Source organism: Gavialis gangeticus, unplaced genomic scaffold (genome assembly GCF_001723915.1).
Source record: "Gavialis gangeticus isolate Ggan-Ray unplaced genomic scaffold, GavGan_comp1, whole genome shotgun sequence".
NCBI classification, from domain to species: Eukaryota; Metazoa; Chordata; order Crocodylia; family Gavialidae; genus Gavialis; species Gavialis gangeticus.
In genome coordinates this window covers 34865837-34886675 of record NW_017729027.1, presented here as the reverse complement: position 1 = coordinate 34886675, position 20839 = coordinate 34865837, and the positions used below count along the sequence as shown (strand labels likewise).

The following is a 20839-nucleotide window of genomic DNA, read 5'->3' as shown; positions in this document are numbered from 1 at the left end:
ACTATGAAACTATTATGTGGCACTAGTATAGGGCCAAATTCGGTTTTCAAACATTCCTGTACCTTTGAGATGATCAGAGCTGGAATTGTGGTTCCTCAAATACTGAAAAAGGCTTGAATGTCACTACTGATGAACCCCAAAACAAAATATAGAGGATGTTCTAATCTGGTATAATGGGAGCCCATCTCTAATGAAATGTATGTCTTTTTCCAGGCTATTAATGTTTGAAGGATTTGTCACATACCAGTCAATTATTTCCTTGCAGAGATCTATGAGCTAGAAAAAAGTAAACAGTTCTAGAGCTATTGCCAAAGGCAAACATATAGTTTAACAGATAACTGCAAAATGATTGTTCCATCTGCCCCCTTTAATTTAGTTCCAGTTATCATCAGGAAAAATCCCAATACAACTATTGGATGACTCTAAAAAGAAATAGCACAAATTAAAATGTATAGCCTTTGTTTTCATACCTGCCATCCCAAGTCACGGAAGCTCACGTACAGTTCATGTTTTTTACAGGCTTGTTTTTGTTCACTTGTGTTATAATCTACAGAAAACAAAAGCAAAAAAAACCCCAACACATTTAGCAATACTGACTTAAGTATTAGTTATGTTAAGTTTCCAGCAAAACCATAAAGAGGAATGAAACAGAAAAAAATGTCTATTATTTTGTTAAAGATGGTTAAAAAAATCAACATAAAACTTCGAGGTTCAGAATCCCACATCTCAGGCTGGTATGATTTCAGGATATAGTAGAAACTATGCCTCTAGTACTATCAGAAAATTTTTACCCACTACCTACTTACTGAGTAGCTTTGTAGGTCTGATAATATTGCAGAATTAATTCTGCAAGCTGGAAGATGGACATCAGGGGCCTGATCAAAACTTACTGAACTCAAGTTCATTGATTTAATTAGCTTTTGCCCTCAAATGCCAGACATATAGACTGGAAGCCCAATTTCAAATTAAAAATAAAATGTTTTCAAAATTGTTTTTAAATAATACAGGTTTATTAATTACAGTTATTTAAATATTGCTGCATTTTGTAGTGTTATATTTTAAACATTTTCTAACTAATTTACATTAATAGATATATTTTCACCAAGAACCTTCAATTGTTAACAAGGTAAACAACTAGCAAAACAGATGCTTTTTAACGACTTGAATCACCGCCAGAGATTTCCAAGGCTGGAGGAAAACAGAAAGCTTTCTCTGAACTCCCTTGTTAGGGAAGAGCATACTTTCTAGGGAAGTGAGAAGACTGCTTCTCTATTGCCTCCAACAGGATGAGAGGTAGGGCAAATGACCTCATGCCATCCAGGCACCACCTGTGGAGTTCATAGGATCATAAGATAGTAAACGCTGGAAGAGACCTCATAAGGTCATGTAGTCCAGCCCTATGCTCCCTGACTAAACTATTTCAGACAACTGACTGCTCTAACTCTGCAGTTGTCATTCCTGTTAATACAACCCAGTGTGCTGTTAGCTCATACACAGTTTATGGTCTACCATAAACCCCAGGTTCTTCTTTACAGCGCTGCAGACTAAGCCAGCCGTTCCCCAATCTGTATTTGTGCATGCAATTATTGCGTCCCAAGTACAGGACTTTGCACTTGTCCATGTTGAATCTCATCTCATTGATTGGAAACTATATTTCTATTCTATCCTAGTTATTCTGGATCCTAGTCCTTGCCTCCAGAGTGTGCATCTACAGCTAGCTCAGCGTTATCCATTAATTTGCTATGTGTGTACTCAATCCATCATCATTAATAAATCATGAATGAAAATGCTGAACAATACAGGCCCCAGGATAGACCACTGTGGTACCTCATTTGGTAACTCCTCCCAACTAGGAATTATGTTTAAAAATCATTAAAAAAAACTCAAAGAAAAACAGAAACTGAAAAGCAAAAGTGTGTGTGTGTGTGTGTGTGTGTGTGTGTGTGTGTGTGTGTGTGTGTGTGTGTGTGTGTGTGTAAATTTTAAGTTTTTAAAAAGAGTTTTGGTTTTCTTATTCTAATTTCTAAAGTTCTTATTCTGCTTTATAACCTGACTTCTAGGTTTTGTTATTTTTCAAAAAAAAGTTTCAAAAAGCAGTTTCAAAAAAAGTTTGCTTGGAAAATTTAGAGGTGGATTTTTGTTCAACTTCTGATGAAAAAAAATTGGCATTTTTCTGTTAGTACTCTCCAAATATTGTAAAATGAAGTGAACAGCTTTTTATGTTGCCTCTGGAACATACAGTAAGTTCCTTAGAGAAATTGTCACTGGCAATTCTTGTTAGAAGTTGGGCCTTCATCCTACAAGCTTCCTTCAGCTCATTATAGGAAAATTCTGAAATATGTGCCTAACTTTTGTTAAAAACGTAACAACATAAATAAATAATTTCATCATTATCTTAAATTTATGAACAAAGAAATCAGAGAAATACAGACCATCTAGTTTTTTCCTTTGCTGGGAGATCAAATTAAGTGTACTTAGTTCATCTCTGACAGACACAGACTTTTGTCACATCTATTCTTAAAACTTCTGAGGAAGGGAATTCAACAAACTTACCCAAATACCTAAAGTAAATCTTCTTTGCTACAAATTAAGTTAATTACTCTTTGTCCCACCCCAGTAGATATGGGGAACAATAGACCATTGTTCTCTTTATAAACATTTGACTTATTTGAAGATAGTTATCCTCTTGTTCCCTAAGTCTTCTCCTGATCAGACTAAACAAACTCCATTCTTTCAACCTTCCTAATACGTCATGCTTTCCAAACCTCTTATTTTTGCTCTGCTCCTTTGGACTTTCTCCAAGGTATCTGGATTGTTTTTAAAGCATGGTACCCAAAACTAGATAACGTATTCCGCCTGAGGCATCACCAGCACCAAGTATAATGGAAAATTCGTTCCAATGCCTTGTATATGAGAATCCTGTTAATTCATTCTCAAATGAGAATTGCCTTTTTTTTCTTATCATACTACTACATTGCTGATTCATATTTCATTTGTTATCCACTATAGCCCCCTGAATCCTTTCAAACCATGTTGCTGCTCAGCCAGTTATTTCCCATGTTGTACTTGCGCATTTGATTTCCATTTTCTAAATATAGTACTCTGAATTTGTCATAACTGAATTTTATTTTATTGATATTGGACTGCTTCTTCAATGTATCAAGTTTGTTAGGAATTCTAATCCTGTCTTCCAGAGTACTTGTTATCTCTCCCAGTTTGATATCATCTGCAAATGCTATATGTGTAGTCTCTAATTCATTATCCAAATAATGAATGGAAATATTGAAGGACTTTACTTGAAATGGTAGTGTTGAGGTGATATTGTTGGCATGATGGTCCAAGAGATATGTGACAGTCAAGAATTTTTGTGGGAGATATTTTTTATTGGAACAACGGTGTCATCAATTAGGGTATAAAAATAGGCAAGCTTCTGCGTATCATAACACCCTTCCTCAGGCCTTCTCAATTTGACAGTAGATATAATGCTTCTCTAATGACAGTTTTTTCAATCCCATTTGTCCCTCTATCTTGTAATAATTTCAGATAGGTCATATTTCCCTAGGTTGCTTATAAAAGCTTCATATGAGAAAGTGCTAAAATCTTTACAGCCACCCAGATATATTGCATTTACTACTTCTTCTTTATCTTCTAGACAAGTTTACCCTGCCAAAGAAAAACTAAATTGGTTTGACATGACTGTCCCTGCTAAATCAATGGTGGCTTTCTTATGACCTTATGAACCGGATTCTTTCATAATTTACTCCAAAGTATTCCTGGGTATTCAAGGTAATGAACAGAAATAACAATTGTATCAATATTATACAATACCTATGTAGGCAGTTACAGCCTATTAGGGCTGCCTATTTTTATAGCAACACAAGTATAGCAAAACCATTGTAACTTTAACCTTGTTTCTTCAGGGTTAAAATTACAGTAATCTAACTAACATGTATGACTACAGGGGTATGTAGATGTAACAGTTACATCATAACAGCTGATTTGCACTCCCAAGTTGAAGTTTCCCTTCCTTTTTTAAAGACATTAAAAGATATGTTTGCCCTATGGCCAAAGTTAGGGTAACTAGTTTATCATTCCCTAGATCCTCCTTTTCCCCCTTCTTAAACATCGATATTATGTTTGCCCTTCTTCAGTCTTCTGAAACGTCCCTTCTCCTCCAGGAGTTTATGACAATAATTGTTAATAGTGCAGAAATTGCTTGGGCTAGTTGCCTTTAAGTACCTTAGAGTGAATTTCATCAGACCCTGCCAACTTGAGTACATTTAAATCATCCAAATATTCCTTAACCTGTTCTTTTCCTATTCTGGCCTGTGGCCCATTCTACCTTTTAAATGAAAAATATTACATTTCTTGTCCCAGTTAAACATTTTTTTTCTGAAGACTGAAGAAAAAAGCCCACTGCATACTTCAGCCTTCCCTCTGTCCGTGATCTGCTCCTCCATCCCATTAAATAATGAACTACATTATTTTTTTATCATCATTTTATTTCTAACATATTTATAGGACTTGCTCAATTATTTTGCTGAAGTGGGCTTTAGTACCCACCACTGTGCAATACTGAATCCTTAGTTAATAATGCCTACAAGCCAAGTACTATATTTTAACTTCTTAAAAGTTTTCTTTGCTAATTTTACATGAATATTAATGTGTTTGACTTCTACCAGCATTGATTCTCACTGAGAGTAAATTTTGAACTCATGTGCGCCAGCTCTCAAAGTAAATTTTAAATGAATATTCTATAAAAATCTACACAAGATTGGTTATATGAATAACAGTCACAAAGTGAAGGAATGGAAACAATGCCAAAAGTCATTTCAAATTTTGGTCACAGAGTTTAGAGTAAGAAGTTATAGCATAAACAAGGTTTATGGAATATATTCCCAAGAAAAACACAATCACAAAGCAGTGAAATTTGAAGTATAAATTGTTCTTTATCAAGTTTTTCCTCAGCCAATAGCTTTTTACTTTTAGATACAAACACAAAATTTTTATCACCAAAAATATAACAGAATGGGTATGAGGCTTGTGGAAGTATATATATTTGGAACCATAAGGCTCATGCCCATTCTGTTACAGTTTTGGTTATAAAGGGTGTGTGTTTTACAGAAAGGTATGTATCCAGTGCATAACATTATATAAATAACCTAGGATAACACAGGTTTAATACATTTTTCAAATAATTTCCAGGATATTCAGCCATACATATACATATTTACGTATACATACATATATATACATATATACACATACACACACGCATATATATATATATATATATATATATATATATATATATACACGTACACATATACATATATATGTGTGTGTATGTATGTGTGTACACACATACACACACACACATACATACATGGCTGAATATACTGGAAATTATTTGAAAATATATTAAACCTGTGTTATCCTACATTATTGATATGATGTTATGCATTGGATACATATATCTTTCGGTAAAACAGCTAAACCACACACCTATTTAGAATGCTAAATAACTAAAGCAAATCCATATTCCTTCTCAAAATTCTGCCATTTATATGAGACAAATGTTGTGTATAATGTAACATTGCATAAAAGTATCCAGGGTGACATTTACAATAAGATCTGATGGCAAGGATTGCATTTCACATAGTGTAGCTTCAAGGTCCATATGCTTATTCTGTCAGGAATCAAAACCATGGGATATTGTGACTAAATAAACTTTCTACTTAAGCCATTCAGGGATTGCAGTTAAGTTCCAAATCCATATGTGACAGAAAAGTCTTTGGAAAAAGGGCAAGAAAATCAAATGTGTTATTCATAAAAAATGCAGGGTAGTCAGGAAGATTTTTTTTTCAAGGAGATGGGCTCAATTATATTTACTTCTGCCTGAATGTGCAGTCACAAAGCACTATCTGTTCAGTTAATTAGCATGCCATCCACCAATAAAATCTAGGAAAGGCGCAGTTAAGTTTTCTATTCTTATAATGTTGTAAACAAAATGTCCACAGCCATGCTTTGGACTTTCCGGGTATAAGAATTTTTTCAAGATTTAATTATACATCTTGTTCTGAGCTGTTTATTCTTTTTTTGTCTTTTCTGACAAGATTCACTAGAATTTAATGCTGGCCACTTTATACAAAAAAAAAAACCCCTTTTTATCTATTTCAGTGACATCTTTAAAAACCAAAAGTAACCTTTTCTGTGCCGAAAATGGGAACAGTGGCTAAATGGAAACAAACAAGTACTACATATTCCAAGCCATTGTGTATACTTGCAAATGGGTACTAAAAAGATAAAATCAGGACTCTGCAAAATCAAAGCCCTAAAACTGGGGGGTGTCAAAACTGACCTGTCAACATTATGAAAAACATTTGACCAATTACTACAGTAACTAATATATAAATGTTTTTTGTTCTTAATCACGTTAGAAAGGTTTGTGTGCATGTGCTTGCCTTTAAAAAAATGTAATTCCTAGCTTTAATTTGCTAGAAAGGAGAAAAAAACAGCATGACACATGACAACAGGGAATGTCCTAATCTGGTGAGGATGAAATTAAGTTTGTTTTACTTGTGGGAATATATACACAAAACAACAAAAAAGAGAAAAGAATGCTTGGATTCGAGTCAGGATAGGAAGTTTGCACACTAATTTCTTCTGCAATAGAAAGAAAGAAGTTCCTAAATCCTGCAAAGAACTGACCATATCACCTTACAGAACAGCACACCCAACCTAACCTATTGGAAATCAAGACTTTACTCTGAATGCATTAGATCCAGAGTTACTCAGGAGGTCATGAGACAATGGACCAACCTGCAATGACTTACAACCTTTACAATACCATATCTTACAATGGTAATTCACAGAGGTTATAACTAAGAACATAATTTGGCCTGCTGACGTGACATTATTACCTGCAAAATCCATTTGCTATTTATGACCAGAATAATTTTTGTATGTGATTTATTTATTAAAAGACTTAATTGTAGTTTTTAGCTCCTAGCCATTGCTAGCAGCTGCACCTTTGCATTCTAAGAAAATGTGCTGCCTTCTATACCCCCTGGAAAGTGGTACAGCATATAGCTTCTGAATATGCAAAGGTGGCTGCTGAATAGGAGAGAGAGGGAAGTTACCCTGCCTAGATCAGCTGGGCAGAACCTAGTCCTAAGGTGGTAGCTATTGGCATCTTCATTTGTTGACTTTGATAATTACATTTGTTAAAATAAAAACTTCTTGAAATATTTATACTGTACAAACCACATAACTGATCCTTCGCAACACCCAAGTACCATAGACTAGTTTACTTACCCAAAAAATGGATGACTATTGCAGCAAGGAGCAAAGCAATGATATGGCAAGTTGGCTTGCTGTAGTTAAGTAGGTGGCAATGCTCACACCTCTGAACATTTTAGCCAGATTCAGACATGCAGGCACATGCGGTTTGTGGCACTGCAAACCTTTTTGCGGCACTCTAAACCATACAACCAGCATGTTAAACTGTGCTAGGCACTGCTAATTTGTAGCACCAAGGTGAAATTTGCTAGTGGGATTTCCTAGTAGGGAACAAAAAACAAAACCCTAAATAAAAAAAGAGACTCAAAGCTACCAAAGTGACATGTGCTGGGACAAACACTGAGGTGGGGGAGCAAGCAGCCCAGGGCTGCCTACTACTCTATCTCCGTGCACAGCGGAGCCCCCTACTGAGGCACCCTGTGCCCCAGCCAGCTTTTCCAGCTGGTGGGGGTGCAGTGTGCCTCAAGACAGGGGAGCAGGCACCTCTGGGCTCGCTGTTTCCCTGTCTCTGTGTGCCTTAGTGTGCGGGCTTCACTGTGGAGCCCACACACTGAAGCACATGGAGCCCCTGTCTCAAACCTCACTGTGCCCCAGCTAGCCCCTACTTCAGCACATGGAACAGCGAGGCAATGTCCGCCACTGCAAAGCCCACAGGCAGGGGCATGCACTGCAGCACAAAGTACAGGCCCAAATTTGTGCCCCTACTATTTGTGCTGCTGCAAACACATGCCCCTGCGTATGTGGATGCAGCCTTTGTTGTGGATGGCACCATTTTATTCTCTGTCTTACCGCACTACTTAACATGTGACGGTAAATTCCAGAGAACTTGTTTTGCTTGTCAGCAGCTTAAGGTGCCGTTTCCCAGAAACCCCTCCATCTATCCCCTTGAAACATGGTAGGCTTTTTGGCCTCAGCAAGACCTACCACCCCTGCACTTTTCACCCCACTGTAGCTTAACACAGACACGTGACATGAGTTTTGCTTTCAGGACTTTGAGGTGCAGTTTACCAGAAACCCCTGCACCTATCATCTTAAAACTTGGCAGGCTTCATGCCCTCAGTAGTGGCTAACAGCTCTGAAATATTCATCTGGTAAAAAACAACAAATTTATATATAGTTAATTGATTTCCCATTATACCCTATGGCCGAATCTCCAAATCAAAGAATCTTTTCTGACTCGATTCAGCCGAATCAATTTAGAAAAGTGATTCGAATCTCCAAATCGAATTGGCCAAATCGAAATCGGCTGAATCTGAATCGAATAAGCTGACTATTCACCTAGGCCTAGTGTTCATCCCTGTTTGTTAAATTGGTTTTACTATGACTTCACTGCTGCGGGGCACACACACAATATACCTGTGCTCTGAGATCGAGCAGAAAAATTGTTTTTAGATGCCTGGCTGGTGTGTCTTTTCTTGCTGGCATTCTCAGGTTCATATTCATCACCAAGTTTAAAGGGATTTTATTTTAGTCTCCTGAGGACTGGAATCATTGCAAATGGAAGTTGAATACAGAGACTATCTAATGAAACTAAGGTTATGGATAGGCATTCATATCTAGCACTGCACATTTCTGGGACATTTCTGGAAACTTGGAAGCACTAGAAATCTTAGCGAGGGAGGAATGTAGAGGCATCCCAGCCTGCAGCCACGCATTTCCCCCTGTCCCCCACATTCCCCGATGGGGTGACTGGTAAAGGTTGGGGAGCAGCTGGTGCTGGTCCACTCAGCAGGGACCTCTGCTCCCCGCATATTTCCCAGACCTGTCTGACATTTTCCTACTGTTTTCACCACTGCCTTCTCCCTAACAGGGGTCACCCTGGCCTGGGGAATTTGGGTGGGGGGTATTTCCCTAAGAGTTGGGGAGGAGCAGAAATGTACAGGTATTCATTCCTGAGCAAGAAACTTAGATACAGGCAATATTTTCCTTGTTGAGGAAGGAAGATCTTTATCCCGGATCTAGCCTGTTTCCTTCAGGAGAAACTGCACAAATGCTTCTATGCTACCCATTTCTACTATAGTTTCTTATTGGAAAGTGCAATAGGATCCTACTTAACAGAACTATTGAGCTTTTTAATTTTACGTACTATTCAAACCAGGCTTGGGTAGTGATTTATACAGTGTATAAAATAGTGCTGCCTACTGTTTAATCAATACAAAATGTACTACATTCAATATTTAAAGTAGCTTTCTTAAAGTTACTAAAACAACCACAGAATGTTCACTGCTGTAGCAATTTGAAACAAGCTAGGGATGTTAGTCAAAAAAAAAACAAAACACCAAGAAAAGTATACAACGTTATAGCTTCTTTTTCACCATTACAATTCTAGTCAGCCTACCTCTAATTATAAACTTAGTTTCTTCAGAGAGGGGCCTGGGTTTGAAATACATAATTACAGGGGAATGGAATTAGCTGCATTTACCTGCATGCCTAGAATATCACTGTCAGAATCAGTGGTGGATTTGTAGGAAATATGCAATTGTGGTTTTTATATGTAATTTATGCAAGGAAAATATTCAGCCTAAAGATCAGAGATTGTTCTTTTGGAGGCAATCCAGTGAATGTGTCTGAGTGTGTTTCCTTAAAAAGAAAAAACAAAAAAAGACTATTATACCACCTAATTCAAAGCCATTTTATAAAAAAGAAAATGCATCTTTCATTGGCAGACATTATGCAAGGAAAAAAAATGTTCTTTAGACCCAGTCTTGGTTGTTTAACAATTAAAAGCACATTCAGGCGTGGCAATCAGTTGCGATTTTTCAACCAAAGGCAATGACTTTGACAAAATCAGATGCTGTGTAAGCAGTCACATTGACATTGACTTTGACACACAGAGTTTACACCTGAATTAGAAAATGCATAGCAGATTTTTAAAGATCAATATAGTTCTCCTTTTTAAAATTCTAAGAGCATTTAGATCCTTAATTAAGAATGATTTCTTAAGAAGAGTCATGTTTGAAGCAATCAAACAGGATTTTCTGGTATAAAGTAACTGTGACTTGCTTTTTTTTTTTTCCACTAGTAATAATTTTAACTGTCCAGTACAACTTATATTATTATCATTGTTCCCCTGCCTAATTCCTTGTTGGGTTATAAAGTGCTCTTGTAGGTGAGTTGTTCTAGGGATCAGTCAAACAGTAAATGAGGGAATTTTACAATGCCCAAAAGAGACAGGTAAAAGAGCAATTATAAGGAAAGTACCACTGCTTCTAACAACTTGCAGGTGCTTTTCAATAGATATACAGCAAGCTTTTTAAAGGCTGTATTTTGGAGACTACAGCCCCCAACAGCAATGGAAAAATATGTTTGGTATCCCTGCTGTTTGGCTCATGGGATAATTTGTGCTACATTTCTCAGTACTGAGTGGGACACAGAAGAATGGCTATGATTTAGTTTTTTTTTAAATCATACATATACATTATATGTAAATCTCAGCCACCATGACTTAAATGTATTAATAATAGTTCTATTTATTGCATTTTTTTCTTTCTGTTCCTTTTTCTGGAATTTTCTGAGTTTTCATATTTATTTTTACCCTAAAAGCAGAGCTTTGCCACAGATTATCAGATAAATTCTCAAAAACCATGTAATTCTCTCTCAAAGACAGACCACAGTAGATGATTCAAAAAGACCATCACTTTGTGTATCAATTTAGTAGTAATTCATCCTTACTAAGGGTGAAATTACCATATTTTCTTGCATACAATATGAATCTTTTCCCCCAAAAAACAGCTGCTAGAAATTGGAGCACACCTATGAGAAAAATACAGCAAGAGCAAATTCTGGCACTTCCTGGGTGAAACCAAAAGTAAAACCTGCAGTGATCCACAGGAACAGAACAAAGAGCAGGCAATGAGCTGCTGCTACTCAGTTACTTACCACAAGGAATGATAATTTTTACCCTCATCCTGCCTTTCAAAAATAAGATGTGTACTATATTGTTGTACATGAAAAAATTTAGTAATCCCTGTGCAGAATGCTAGCACAATGTTTTACACTGTTTAAGACCCATTTAAGCTGCTATTTTGAGGTTTTGAATAGGATTCCATAAGTCTTATAATACTAGTTCTCCACAAATAGCTGGTATTAACCAAAAGTTGAATTCTGTTTACAACAGGACATTCAGACGGCATTAATTCCTGATGCACTAGAAGTGTAAACAAACATAGCATTTTCTAACAGTATGTATATTTATATACAAGTGTGCTCTCTCCAGAAATAAGAAAAGCCTGTTCAAAAATGGAATTCAAACAAATTCTTCATACTTCTTGATGTCAAAGAAATAATTCTGAACACAATGAATTCAAGTCACTGAAATACAAGCATCTTCATATATATTAACACTCAGCTATACACATTTTTAAAGACATTTCAGATGACTAAGAGTTCAGGTTGCAGAAGGCACACTATCAGTCAAGGATAAAATATGGAAACAGGGATCCTTGCTGGCTGAATCTGGACCAGGGGCTATTTGCAGGCTGGATTCAGAAAGTTCAAAGGTGATGAGTACAATGGCAATAGAAGCTGTAGCCAATGCATGCCCCCCACTGCCTGCACAAGTCACCAATGGGGCTCCATGCCCCAGGTTTATGCAGCAGACACCAAATGGTTAGCCCTTCTCACAGGAAAACTCTGTAGGCCAGATACAGCTTACACATGGTACATTTGATACCCATAGCTTACTCTTTTGGATTGACTGATGCTGACTCTCCAGACTTCCATGAAGCTTAAAAACATCTTTTGCTAAAATTCCAGCTGGGTAGGTATTCTGGGGTTACTGTTTTACTCTACAGGAAAATGTGATAGATGTAAACAAACAAACACATAGCAACAGGATAGGCACAAAGTTTCTGAAGACACCATTAGTCCTCCCTTAATGATACAATAATTATACATATGTTAAAAAACCATACTAAATTGTGCATACATTTCCCTATATCAGTTTTCTCGTCATTCTGGGGGATTCCTAGGCTGGGACCTTACAGACTTGTCCAGGATTTTTCTAGGTCAAACATCTGTATTTTCAACCCACCCTGCCTTGTGTGAATTAGGTAGATCACTACACTGGGCCTTCTAATCTGAAAGCCTGTTTATCACTTCTCATCTCTTGACACCACTTCTCATTTTGTGTCTCTTGTCCCAATCTTTTATGTAAGGACTTGTGATACTTTATATATATTCCCTTACTAGCACCTTTTGTTTTCTATTGTGTCTTTCTAAACTGGAGCACCCTGTAGAAAGGTAAGTGAAAACTGGTTCTCCTGTGCAGAAGCTCTTTTTTATCCCAGCTGTTTTCATCTCAATAGCTGCTCATTAAGAGTTAATGACAGACTATTACCCCTGATAGGACAGAGACAAGAGGCCTTGTCATTGCTAAAGAGACATTCTCAATACAGCAATTTTCATAGTAACCTCGGCATAACTTCATAATATCACCCAGAATTCATAAGCCAGACAAAGGTTTCCCAATTCCCAACAAGGGTTTTCTTTTCTCTGAAGGGTAAGAAATAGAAAACATTCTTCAGTTAGAGCATTTAAATGCTGTCAGTATTTATGAAAGCATTTGAATTCACCGTATTTAGAATAAGTAGTGTTGCAATTACCTGCATACCAGGTGCATTGCTGTTTTGAAAACCGGGTGTTTGAACCACAGTATTAAAAGCATTGAAAAAGTATCTGTGCTAAGTTACCTGATTACCCCTTAACATATTAAAGATGCGTACTGTCCAGTATATACTTATTCCAGAAGAACAAGTACATTAGTCCTAGCCAACAATTGTATTTTGTTTTCTCACTTCAGACAATTTCATTCTTTTGAATGAGATTTCTCCAGTTTTGTATCGAAAGGCATGGCTGAACCAATCAGCAACCAGGAAAATGGAGGCTGCTGAATAATCACTGCATTATTCTATAGATCAAATAATCTAAGCATACAGAAAAAAAAATATTCACAGCATCTGACCTTTATTAAGTGCAAAATTAAATATGTGTTCATTCATGGATTACAGGTGTATCTATTACAGCATTGCTTCGTCTTACCCCCAGCACTGGGCATCCTGGAAGAATCTTGATGGCTACCAGATTTGTTGCGATTCTGATTTTTCTTTTTATTGTTGGCTGCTCGGACAGATCGAAAAAGCACTTCACTCGCCTTGAAGAATGCAACCATGAATGGCTGCTTTGATTGAGGCCCATGTCTTCCTATCAGACCAGCTGATTTAACATTGATACTGCGACCTATGAAGTAATGCAAACATTCTATTATACCATAAATTAAATACATGAGGTGAATGAAGGCACTAATGAAGTCAATGGGAGTTTTGCCACTGCCTTTCTAATATTATAACTCCATAATCCTGGAGTTACAATAGAAATCCTAACCTAGTTTTGTTCCTGTAACTTCAAAAGCAGATAATTCCAGATTCATTTACAAAGCTTTCAACAACTTTACAAGCTGTCTACCACAGCATGAAAACTCTATCTTCATATGCTACAGCCTTATACAAATTACTGATAGAACAGGCTAGTGTTATATATGTATTTATAGCAAAGAAATTAAATCAATCTCATTAAGCTCTGTACACTATGGAAAATATAACACAATGTAGTCATCTTATTCTGTATCACAAGAATGTTAAATCTGAAACCCTATATCCCCAAAAGCAAATCAAGAGCAATGAGAAGTGTAGGCAATAAATAAATTTATGCTTTAAATAATAAATAATGTAAAACATTACTCAAAGCTCATGTGAAGTTGCTTCTACAGGTATGGGGGCACTCAGTCTTTCAAACAAAATATATAATAGAGTTTGAAATATGTACATTATTGACTCTGGTTCTGTTCCTAAGGGATGTACATATTTCTTTAAAGTATTTGTTCAGTCAGGACTGCATATAACCTCACTATATTATAGCATCTGACCCTCCTAGAAGAAAAGAATGTAAAACAAGTCACTGAAACTGCATCAGTGACATTTTAACAAATAAACCCTTACTCTTAACAGAATTTATTTTGGCAGCATAAACACTTCTGTGTGTACATGTATTATGCAGAGCCCTTTAACCGTCAGAAAATGAGACAGTGTCATGTGAAGCTGTGCAGCTGTGCAAGAGTGAAGGGACACAGAGGTCCTCTAAATGGGAAGGTATTGGTGATGAAATGGTGTAGGTTGTAATCTGGGCAGCATAAGGGTGCTTACTTATTGTTCTAATACACACTGGGAAAATGTGTGAACAAGGACAACAAAGGAGCATCTGCCTCCTCAAATGCAGAATGCCACTAAATTTGATCTTAGGAGAAAAGAACTTACAAATAATCATAGGAGTAAACCCTTAAACAAATAAGCATATAGGTTTTCCTTTTAAATGCAAACTTACAGTGGCCGCATGCCAGAGTCTATATTTCTTAGAAAAACTCTATCACTGGCGTAAATGAAAGAGGCAGTTTGATTTGTGGTTAAAGCAGTTTCCATTCTACTTCCACTGTAACAAATGTATTAATTCAGCTCAGACTTCCTCCTTCTGGCAGCCCTTTTGCAGTAAAAGAGAAATTAGAAGTTCCAGCCAAATACCATACCTTGAACTGACCCACTTCAGTACATAAACACTTTTACAACATGTTTATTCAGGTGTAGCATTTTAAATTGGTTTAAGATGTTTCCAGTGACAGAGAGCCTAGCAGAGGCTAAAAGAAGAGCTGAGAAAGTTAGCAGTTATGGAGCAGAGTAATTGGCAACATATTATGAACAATTTTCATAATTACTTTTTTGACTGCAAGGGAAAAATATATTTGTTGAAGCTTCTGATTTCATTTTTAAATGGCTTGTTAATCTTGTGTTTATCTAATGCTTTTCATATATTTATTTTAATTACTATTAAATAATACAGTAAAATTAATTTCTCAATGTTTAAATCCTCTCTAGAAAGTCAGATACAAAACAGTGTAAAGACTATTCTCTTCTGTATTCACTGTACCATGCCACTTACCAAAGTCCCAAGTTTCCCTTAGCTTTCTAAAGGGGTAAGTGGCTTAAATATATAGAATGAGAATTCTGTAAGTCATTGGAATATATATATATATTCCCTATCTATCTATCTATCTATCTATCCTGAAAGTCATTATATTAGACTAGATAGATAGATAGATAGATAGAAAGAAAGAATATAATGACTTTCAGGATTCTCATTTTATCTGTAAAAGATTAATACCTTGCTGGCAGATCTTTTAAGAATCTTGCTAGATTTATGTACTGAGGGCTATAAAGATGTGCATAGGTTCTCTGAATTTTAAATCCAGGTTTTCTGAATTTACAAAGGTGGATATTGTGTGAGCTGCAAAATACCCTTCAAACCAATGTGAACTCCCTTTAAAATAACTTTTAATATTATTAAGTTTCCTTTTGGTTTCCTTTAGACTTCAGCAATGAGATGACTATTAAGATTCCACAAGTTAAGGTTTACTTAGTTATTCAAAGTATAGCGATATACCATAAAAATTAAACCCATAAACCACACTCTCTTCAGATACAGAAGCAGTTTCTGTAGCTTTATACTTTCTGTTTACTTGATCTTTTAACCAGCCAAACTATATTTTTTTAGAAAAAATATTCTGCTGTCATATAGGATAAGGGCCCGATTCTGTCTCAATTGAAGTGAGCAGTAAATCTCCCATTGACTTACTCTCCGGCAGTTACAGATTTTACACATAAACTGCTATAAGGGATCAGAAACTGATCTAAATCCATAACAGAACAGAAGTTTGGGGCACATAGACTGGTTTAAAAATGGCAGAATCTGTTCTAAGATAGGCCTGGACTGATATGGTATCAGACATAATCAGTTTAGGTTAGACCAGTCTATCGAACTTCTGTACCAGATTCCCTCCCGACTCCACTTAGGTCACTGTCTGCCGGCATCTCAGGCTGTTTTGTAGAATAACCCAATGGAAAATGGCTCACACTCTACTGCTCCAACCCAGCATCTAGCTGGCCCTTCCCCAAGGCTCCCAAAGAGCCAGGACTGCACAGCCACTCTGCCTAGTCACAGCTCCTAGCTCCAGGTTCTTGGCTCCCAGCTACCTACTCCTGGCTCCAGCCAAGATTCAGCTGGGAGCAGGAAGGGGAATGGGGGAGATCACAGAGGCTTCTTCCATGGTCCTGTCCCTGCATTGTTCTCACAGAAGCAGGACCACACAGAATCCCTGCCCAGCCCTAGCTCCCAGCTCCCGGCTCTGCCTGTTCGGGCTGCCAGCTTACTGGCCAGAGCTGGGAGCTGTGTCTGGGCAGAGGGGCTGTAGTCTGACGCAGCCAAAGCCTCCATTCCCCTACTCCTCCCTTGCTACTCCCTGGGGCCCAATTCTCCTGTCTCCAGAGCACTTCCCCCTCCCTGCCCCATGCCACCACTGGCCAGGCTGCCAGGTGTGGAAACCTAGAGCTGGTCATAAGGGAGGGTCCAAAGTGACAGCAGGGAGTTGGAGGCATGTGCCTGACAGATAATCAGGGATGGTCCCTGCTAGGTTGCATTCAGCTGCCCTCAGTAATCTCCAGCACATTGGGAGGCATGTGGGAGTGCCTCACCTACTGCAGGTATCTGTGTGCCCCCCACATCGAAGAGTGAACAGGCATTCGTTCTGTTCACTCTGGATCCAGTCTATGCAGCTTAGAGAAACCCATGAAGGTTTGATTAATTCTGCCTCAGGTTCTTTGAATGTCTGTACTTAATCTCTGTGTCTGTAAGGGACAGGACTAGAAACTATGGTCTCAAATTGTAGCAATTTAGGTTGGAAATAAGGAAGAACTTTCTCATCATGAGGGTGGATAAGCATTGGAAAAGGCTACCTAAATAAGTTGTGGAGTCATCATCCTTGGAGATTTTCAAGTAACAGGTAGACAAATACTTGACTGGGATCCTTTAGTTAAAGATGATCCTACCCTGCGGTTGGACTAAATTACCTTTCATAGATGCATAGATTCATAGAAGTAGGGTCAGAAGGGACCTTGTAGATCATCAAGTCCTACCCCCTGCCCTGGGCAGGAGAGAAAACTGGGTTCAAATGACCCCAGTCAGGTAGATGTCAAGCCTCCTCTTAAAGACCCCCAGGGTAGGAGCCATCACCACTTCCATTGGAAGTTGGTTCCAAATCCTAGCCACCCTGACTGCGAAGTAGTGCCTTCGGATGTCTAGTCTAAACCTGCTCTCTAATAACTTGTGGCTGTTATTCCTTGTTACCCTGGGGAGTGTTAGGGGGAACAAAGTCTCTCCAAAACCCTGCTGGTCCCTCCTAGTGAGTTTATAGATGGCCACCAGGTCCCCCCTCAGCCTTCTTTTGTGAAGGTTGAACAGGTTCAGGTCCCTTAGCCTCTCTGCATAGGGCCTGCCCTGCTACCCCCCAGTTCATGCAGGTGGCCCTCCTCTGGACCCTCTCAAAGCTGTCGACATCTCTCCTGAAGTGCAGCACCCAGAACTGAACACAATACTCCAGCTGCGGGCTGACCAATCCCACAGAGGGGGAGGATCACCTCCTTGGCCCTGCTTGAGATGCATCTGTGGATACATGACAAGGTACAGTTAGCCCTACTGACCATGACCTCGCATTGTCGGCCCATGTTCATCTGGGAGTCAACAATGACTCCAAGATCTCTTTCTGCCACCGTACTGCCACATTGTTAAGGTCCCTACCAGCCCCACTTTCTAGGATCCACAGAAAGCATCCATTAGCCTTTAGAAGCCTATTATGAATACTGGTTTACAAAATCGCTAAAGCTTTATTATAATTTTCAGAAAATGATAATATCTAAATGTTCATAGAATGTACATAGAAAATGCCAGATTATCATTTTTACATGTTCTTTTTTTTACTACAGAAAAATAATACAGCAATTATTTTGTTGCAAAGAGCTCAGAAATTGTATGGCAGACCAGCATATTTTTAACACTAGGAATTAGTATTGGAAATCTCTGAGTTTATCTTGTGAATCATTTGTACAGCTAAAAGTTTTAACATTGCCTTGAAATGATTTCAAAGCACTACAGGGTGCTGCTGTACCTTGGTTGACTGCTTTAGGCTCTAAGTTATGTGTCATTCTGTCTTGATTTTAAGTATAAAAAGGACTGGAAAATCTGAGTTGGCATTTACAGAGCTTCCACAAGACTGTACAAGAAGAAGGATCCCCTTTAGACCAAGGACCAGTAGTGTGTCCCTAAACCTATGAACTCTTCAAAGCCTGTGGATTCTCTATGGCTCTTAATTGCCTTCAGCTCACAGTCTCTGCAAAATCCTTTTTATCACAAAGTCTTAAAGGGCTGGTGACTGTTGTGTCACTCCTTGCAGCCAAAGTGTATGTTTTTCATCTATTTTTAACACAACTTCCTTTTGACTTCAGTAAGAGGACTGCAATTTCAGATTCTTTTAATACACAATGTTCTATGTTGTGATATAAAAACTACTGCATCACTCATCCTGACTTGGTTATTTTCATTAGCTCTTTCAGGTTCATAAGCCAGCACAGTTTGCAGAACAGCCGAGTATATTTGTCCAGAAACTATTAAGCTGGGTTCTATCGTTCTTCAGAGGTGTGCATCAGAGCTGAATGTGGTCATATGTGGTTCCATTTCTATCATGCCTTTTAATCCTGAAGGATTTTAAAGCACATTTCTTCTGTATTAGAAGTACACACAAAATCAATAAAATGCCATAATCAGTGAAGTTAGAAGACAGTGGGCAGACAGACATGCTGGGCATATCTACAGAAGATGCTACTGCATGATGGATACTACGCATTTATTTAGTACTTGAATAGTCAAGTACTAAAAAAATGCATATGTATAGTAACTGGAGTTACTACACAGTAGTGCCAGCAAATGTGTTTTTAGTGACACTATTGCACAGTAGCCTAATAAGACAGTGGAGTACCATATTAGCACTGTTGGTGCTGTGATGCGCTACTGAGCACTATTATTCGGCCACTCCACAGCTCGTGTCTCATGTAGACACGTCCAGCAAGCCCAGCAAGCAGACAATCCAGCTCAAAGAACTAGGGCACTGGGAAAAACCCTACTCCTAAATTTTAAAAAAAATAAGGATTTACACTTCATGTTAAAGATCCAGAGAATCCCTAAAGTCTACTCACTCCTAACATGTCAATCAGTTATGATAATTCATTATCTATTTCCTACTTTGAAAGGTAAATTTGGAGGCAAAGGTTTACTTAAAGCATTATGTTCAAAATCTGCTGAACTCCTTACTCTTTATTCATACAATTTGGAGTATTTGGCAGGGTTTATTTGTTTGGCTTGGCATTTAAACTTATTTTTAGCTTTTATTCCATTTGATAGGAAAGAGCTCTTAGCAGTCTGCATAAAGGGTAGTGTTTAAGTGTAGGCTTGACTGATTGAATTGAATGATTACTAGCTTTTATTTTTCATCTAGTCCCACTATAATTAGGAATAACTCCTTTTAAAAATGCTTACGAAACTCAGAAATGCAGGAGAGGTGCTGTATCTGCACTACTACAAATATAACTCCTCTCTTTATCCACAGAACTGGTATAATGCATAAGAACATAAAAAGGGACCGCCTCAAACATTGAATCTAAAAGTCACACAGCTACATCATACAATGCCTTTCACAAACTTATCAACCTCCATCTTAAAAGCAGTTAGTCATAGTTCTTTTTTATTTATTTATTTTGCCCCCAGGTACTCCAACTGGAAATGTGGCAGCACTTCAAGCTTCTCCACCACAATGTTCCTCACAACCCTGACCTGAAGAAACGGCCTAATTTTTCATGCCTTTCAAGCTTTTCTGCTAAGCTTGCCAGTGTAGATGCCAACTCAGGTAGAAAATTTTGTGATTTTTCTCTCTCAGTGTTATACCTAAGACCTTTTATTCATGTAAGACATCAAACAGTCAGTTTAACAAGAATTTTCAGCCTCTGTCCATCTTGGCTAGATTTATACTGGCAACTTATGACAATGAATGATTCTGAAGTCCATTATTTTGTCCTGAGTCATCCAACTGCAGCAAACCATCTGTCTTGTTTTAAGAAACAAGCATTTATTTACTTTTAAAAGTACTCAACAAGCCACAAAACACATTATACAGCTTAACAAGAGCATTGGGGTCGGGGTTGCAAAATATATTTTGTTACATATTCAGCTGAAATTGGGAAGAAAAACACCAGTGAGGGTATAAAGTACCATATTTTCTTGCATACAGCATAGGGTTACCATACATCTGGGTTTTCCTGGACATGTCCTCGTTTTTGGCCCCCTGTCCTCGTGTCCAGGTGGGTTTTTTAAATGGGAGCAAATGTGTGGATTTTTGCTCTTCCTCTGCTTTCCTGGGCACTAGCAGCTTGGGACTGCTTGCGGCTGGGAGCAGCAGGCAAGACGACTGGCTGTTGGGGGTCACGTGCTATGCACGCAGGCTCTGGCAAACTCCCAGGAGAGAGAGACAGAGTGTGTGCAGTGTGTGTGTGCATGTGTGTGGGAGCTACGTGGACAGCATGGCTGGAGCGGCAGGGGCTGTGGGTCGGGA

The 20839-nt window shown here is 38.1% G+C and overlaps 1 protein-coding gene across 2 annotated transcripts in view; it reads right to left on the bottom strand.

The window, feature by feature from the left end:
• BMP5 (bone morphogenetic protein 5) overlaps positions 1 to 20839 on the bottom strand; it is a 90278-nt gene that overhangs the window by 7724 nt on the left and 61715 nt on the right. The window contains exons 4-5 of one of the 2 annotated variants that reach the window (XM_019520552.1): positions 13342 to 13539; positions 471 to 547 (exon numbers count right to left, since the gene is read on the bottom strand). In XM_019520552.1, the coding sequence (XP_019376097.1) occupies positions 471 to 547; positions 13342 to 13539 (275 nt within the window). The remainder of the gene's footprint in view (positions 1 to 470; positions 548 to 13341; positions 13540 to 20839) is intronic. The other variant, XM_019520553.1, reaches the window with a different exon arrangement.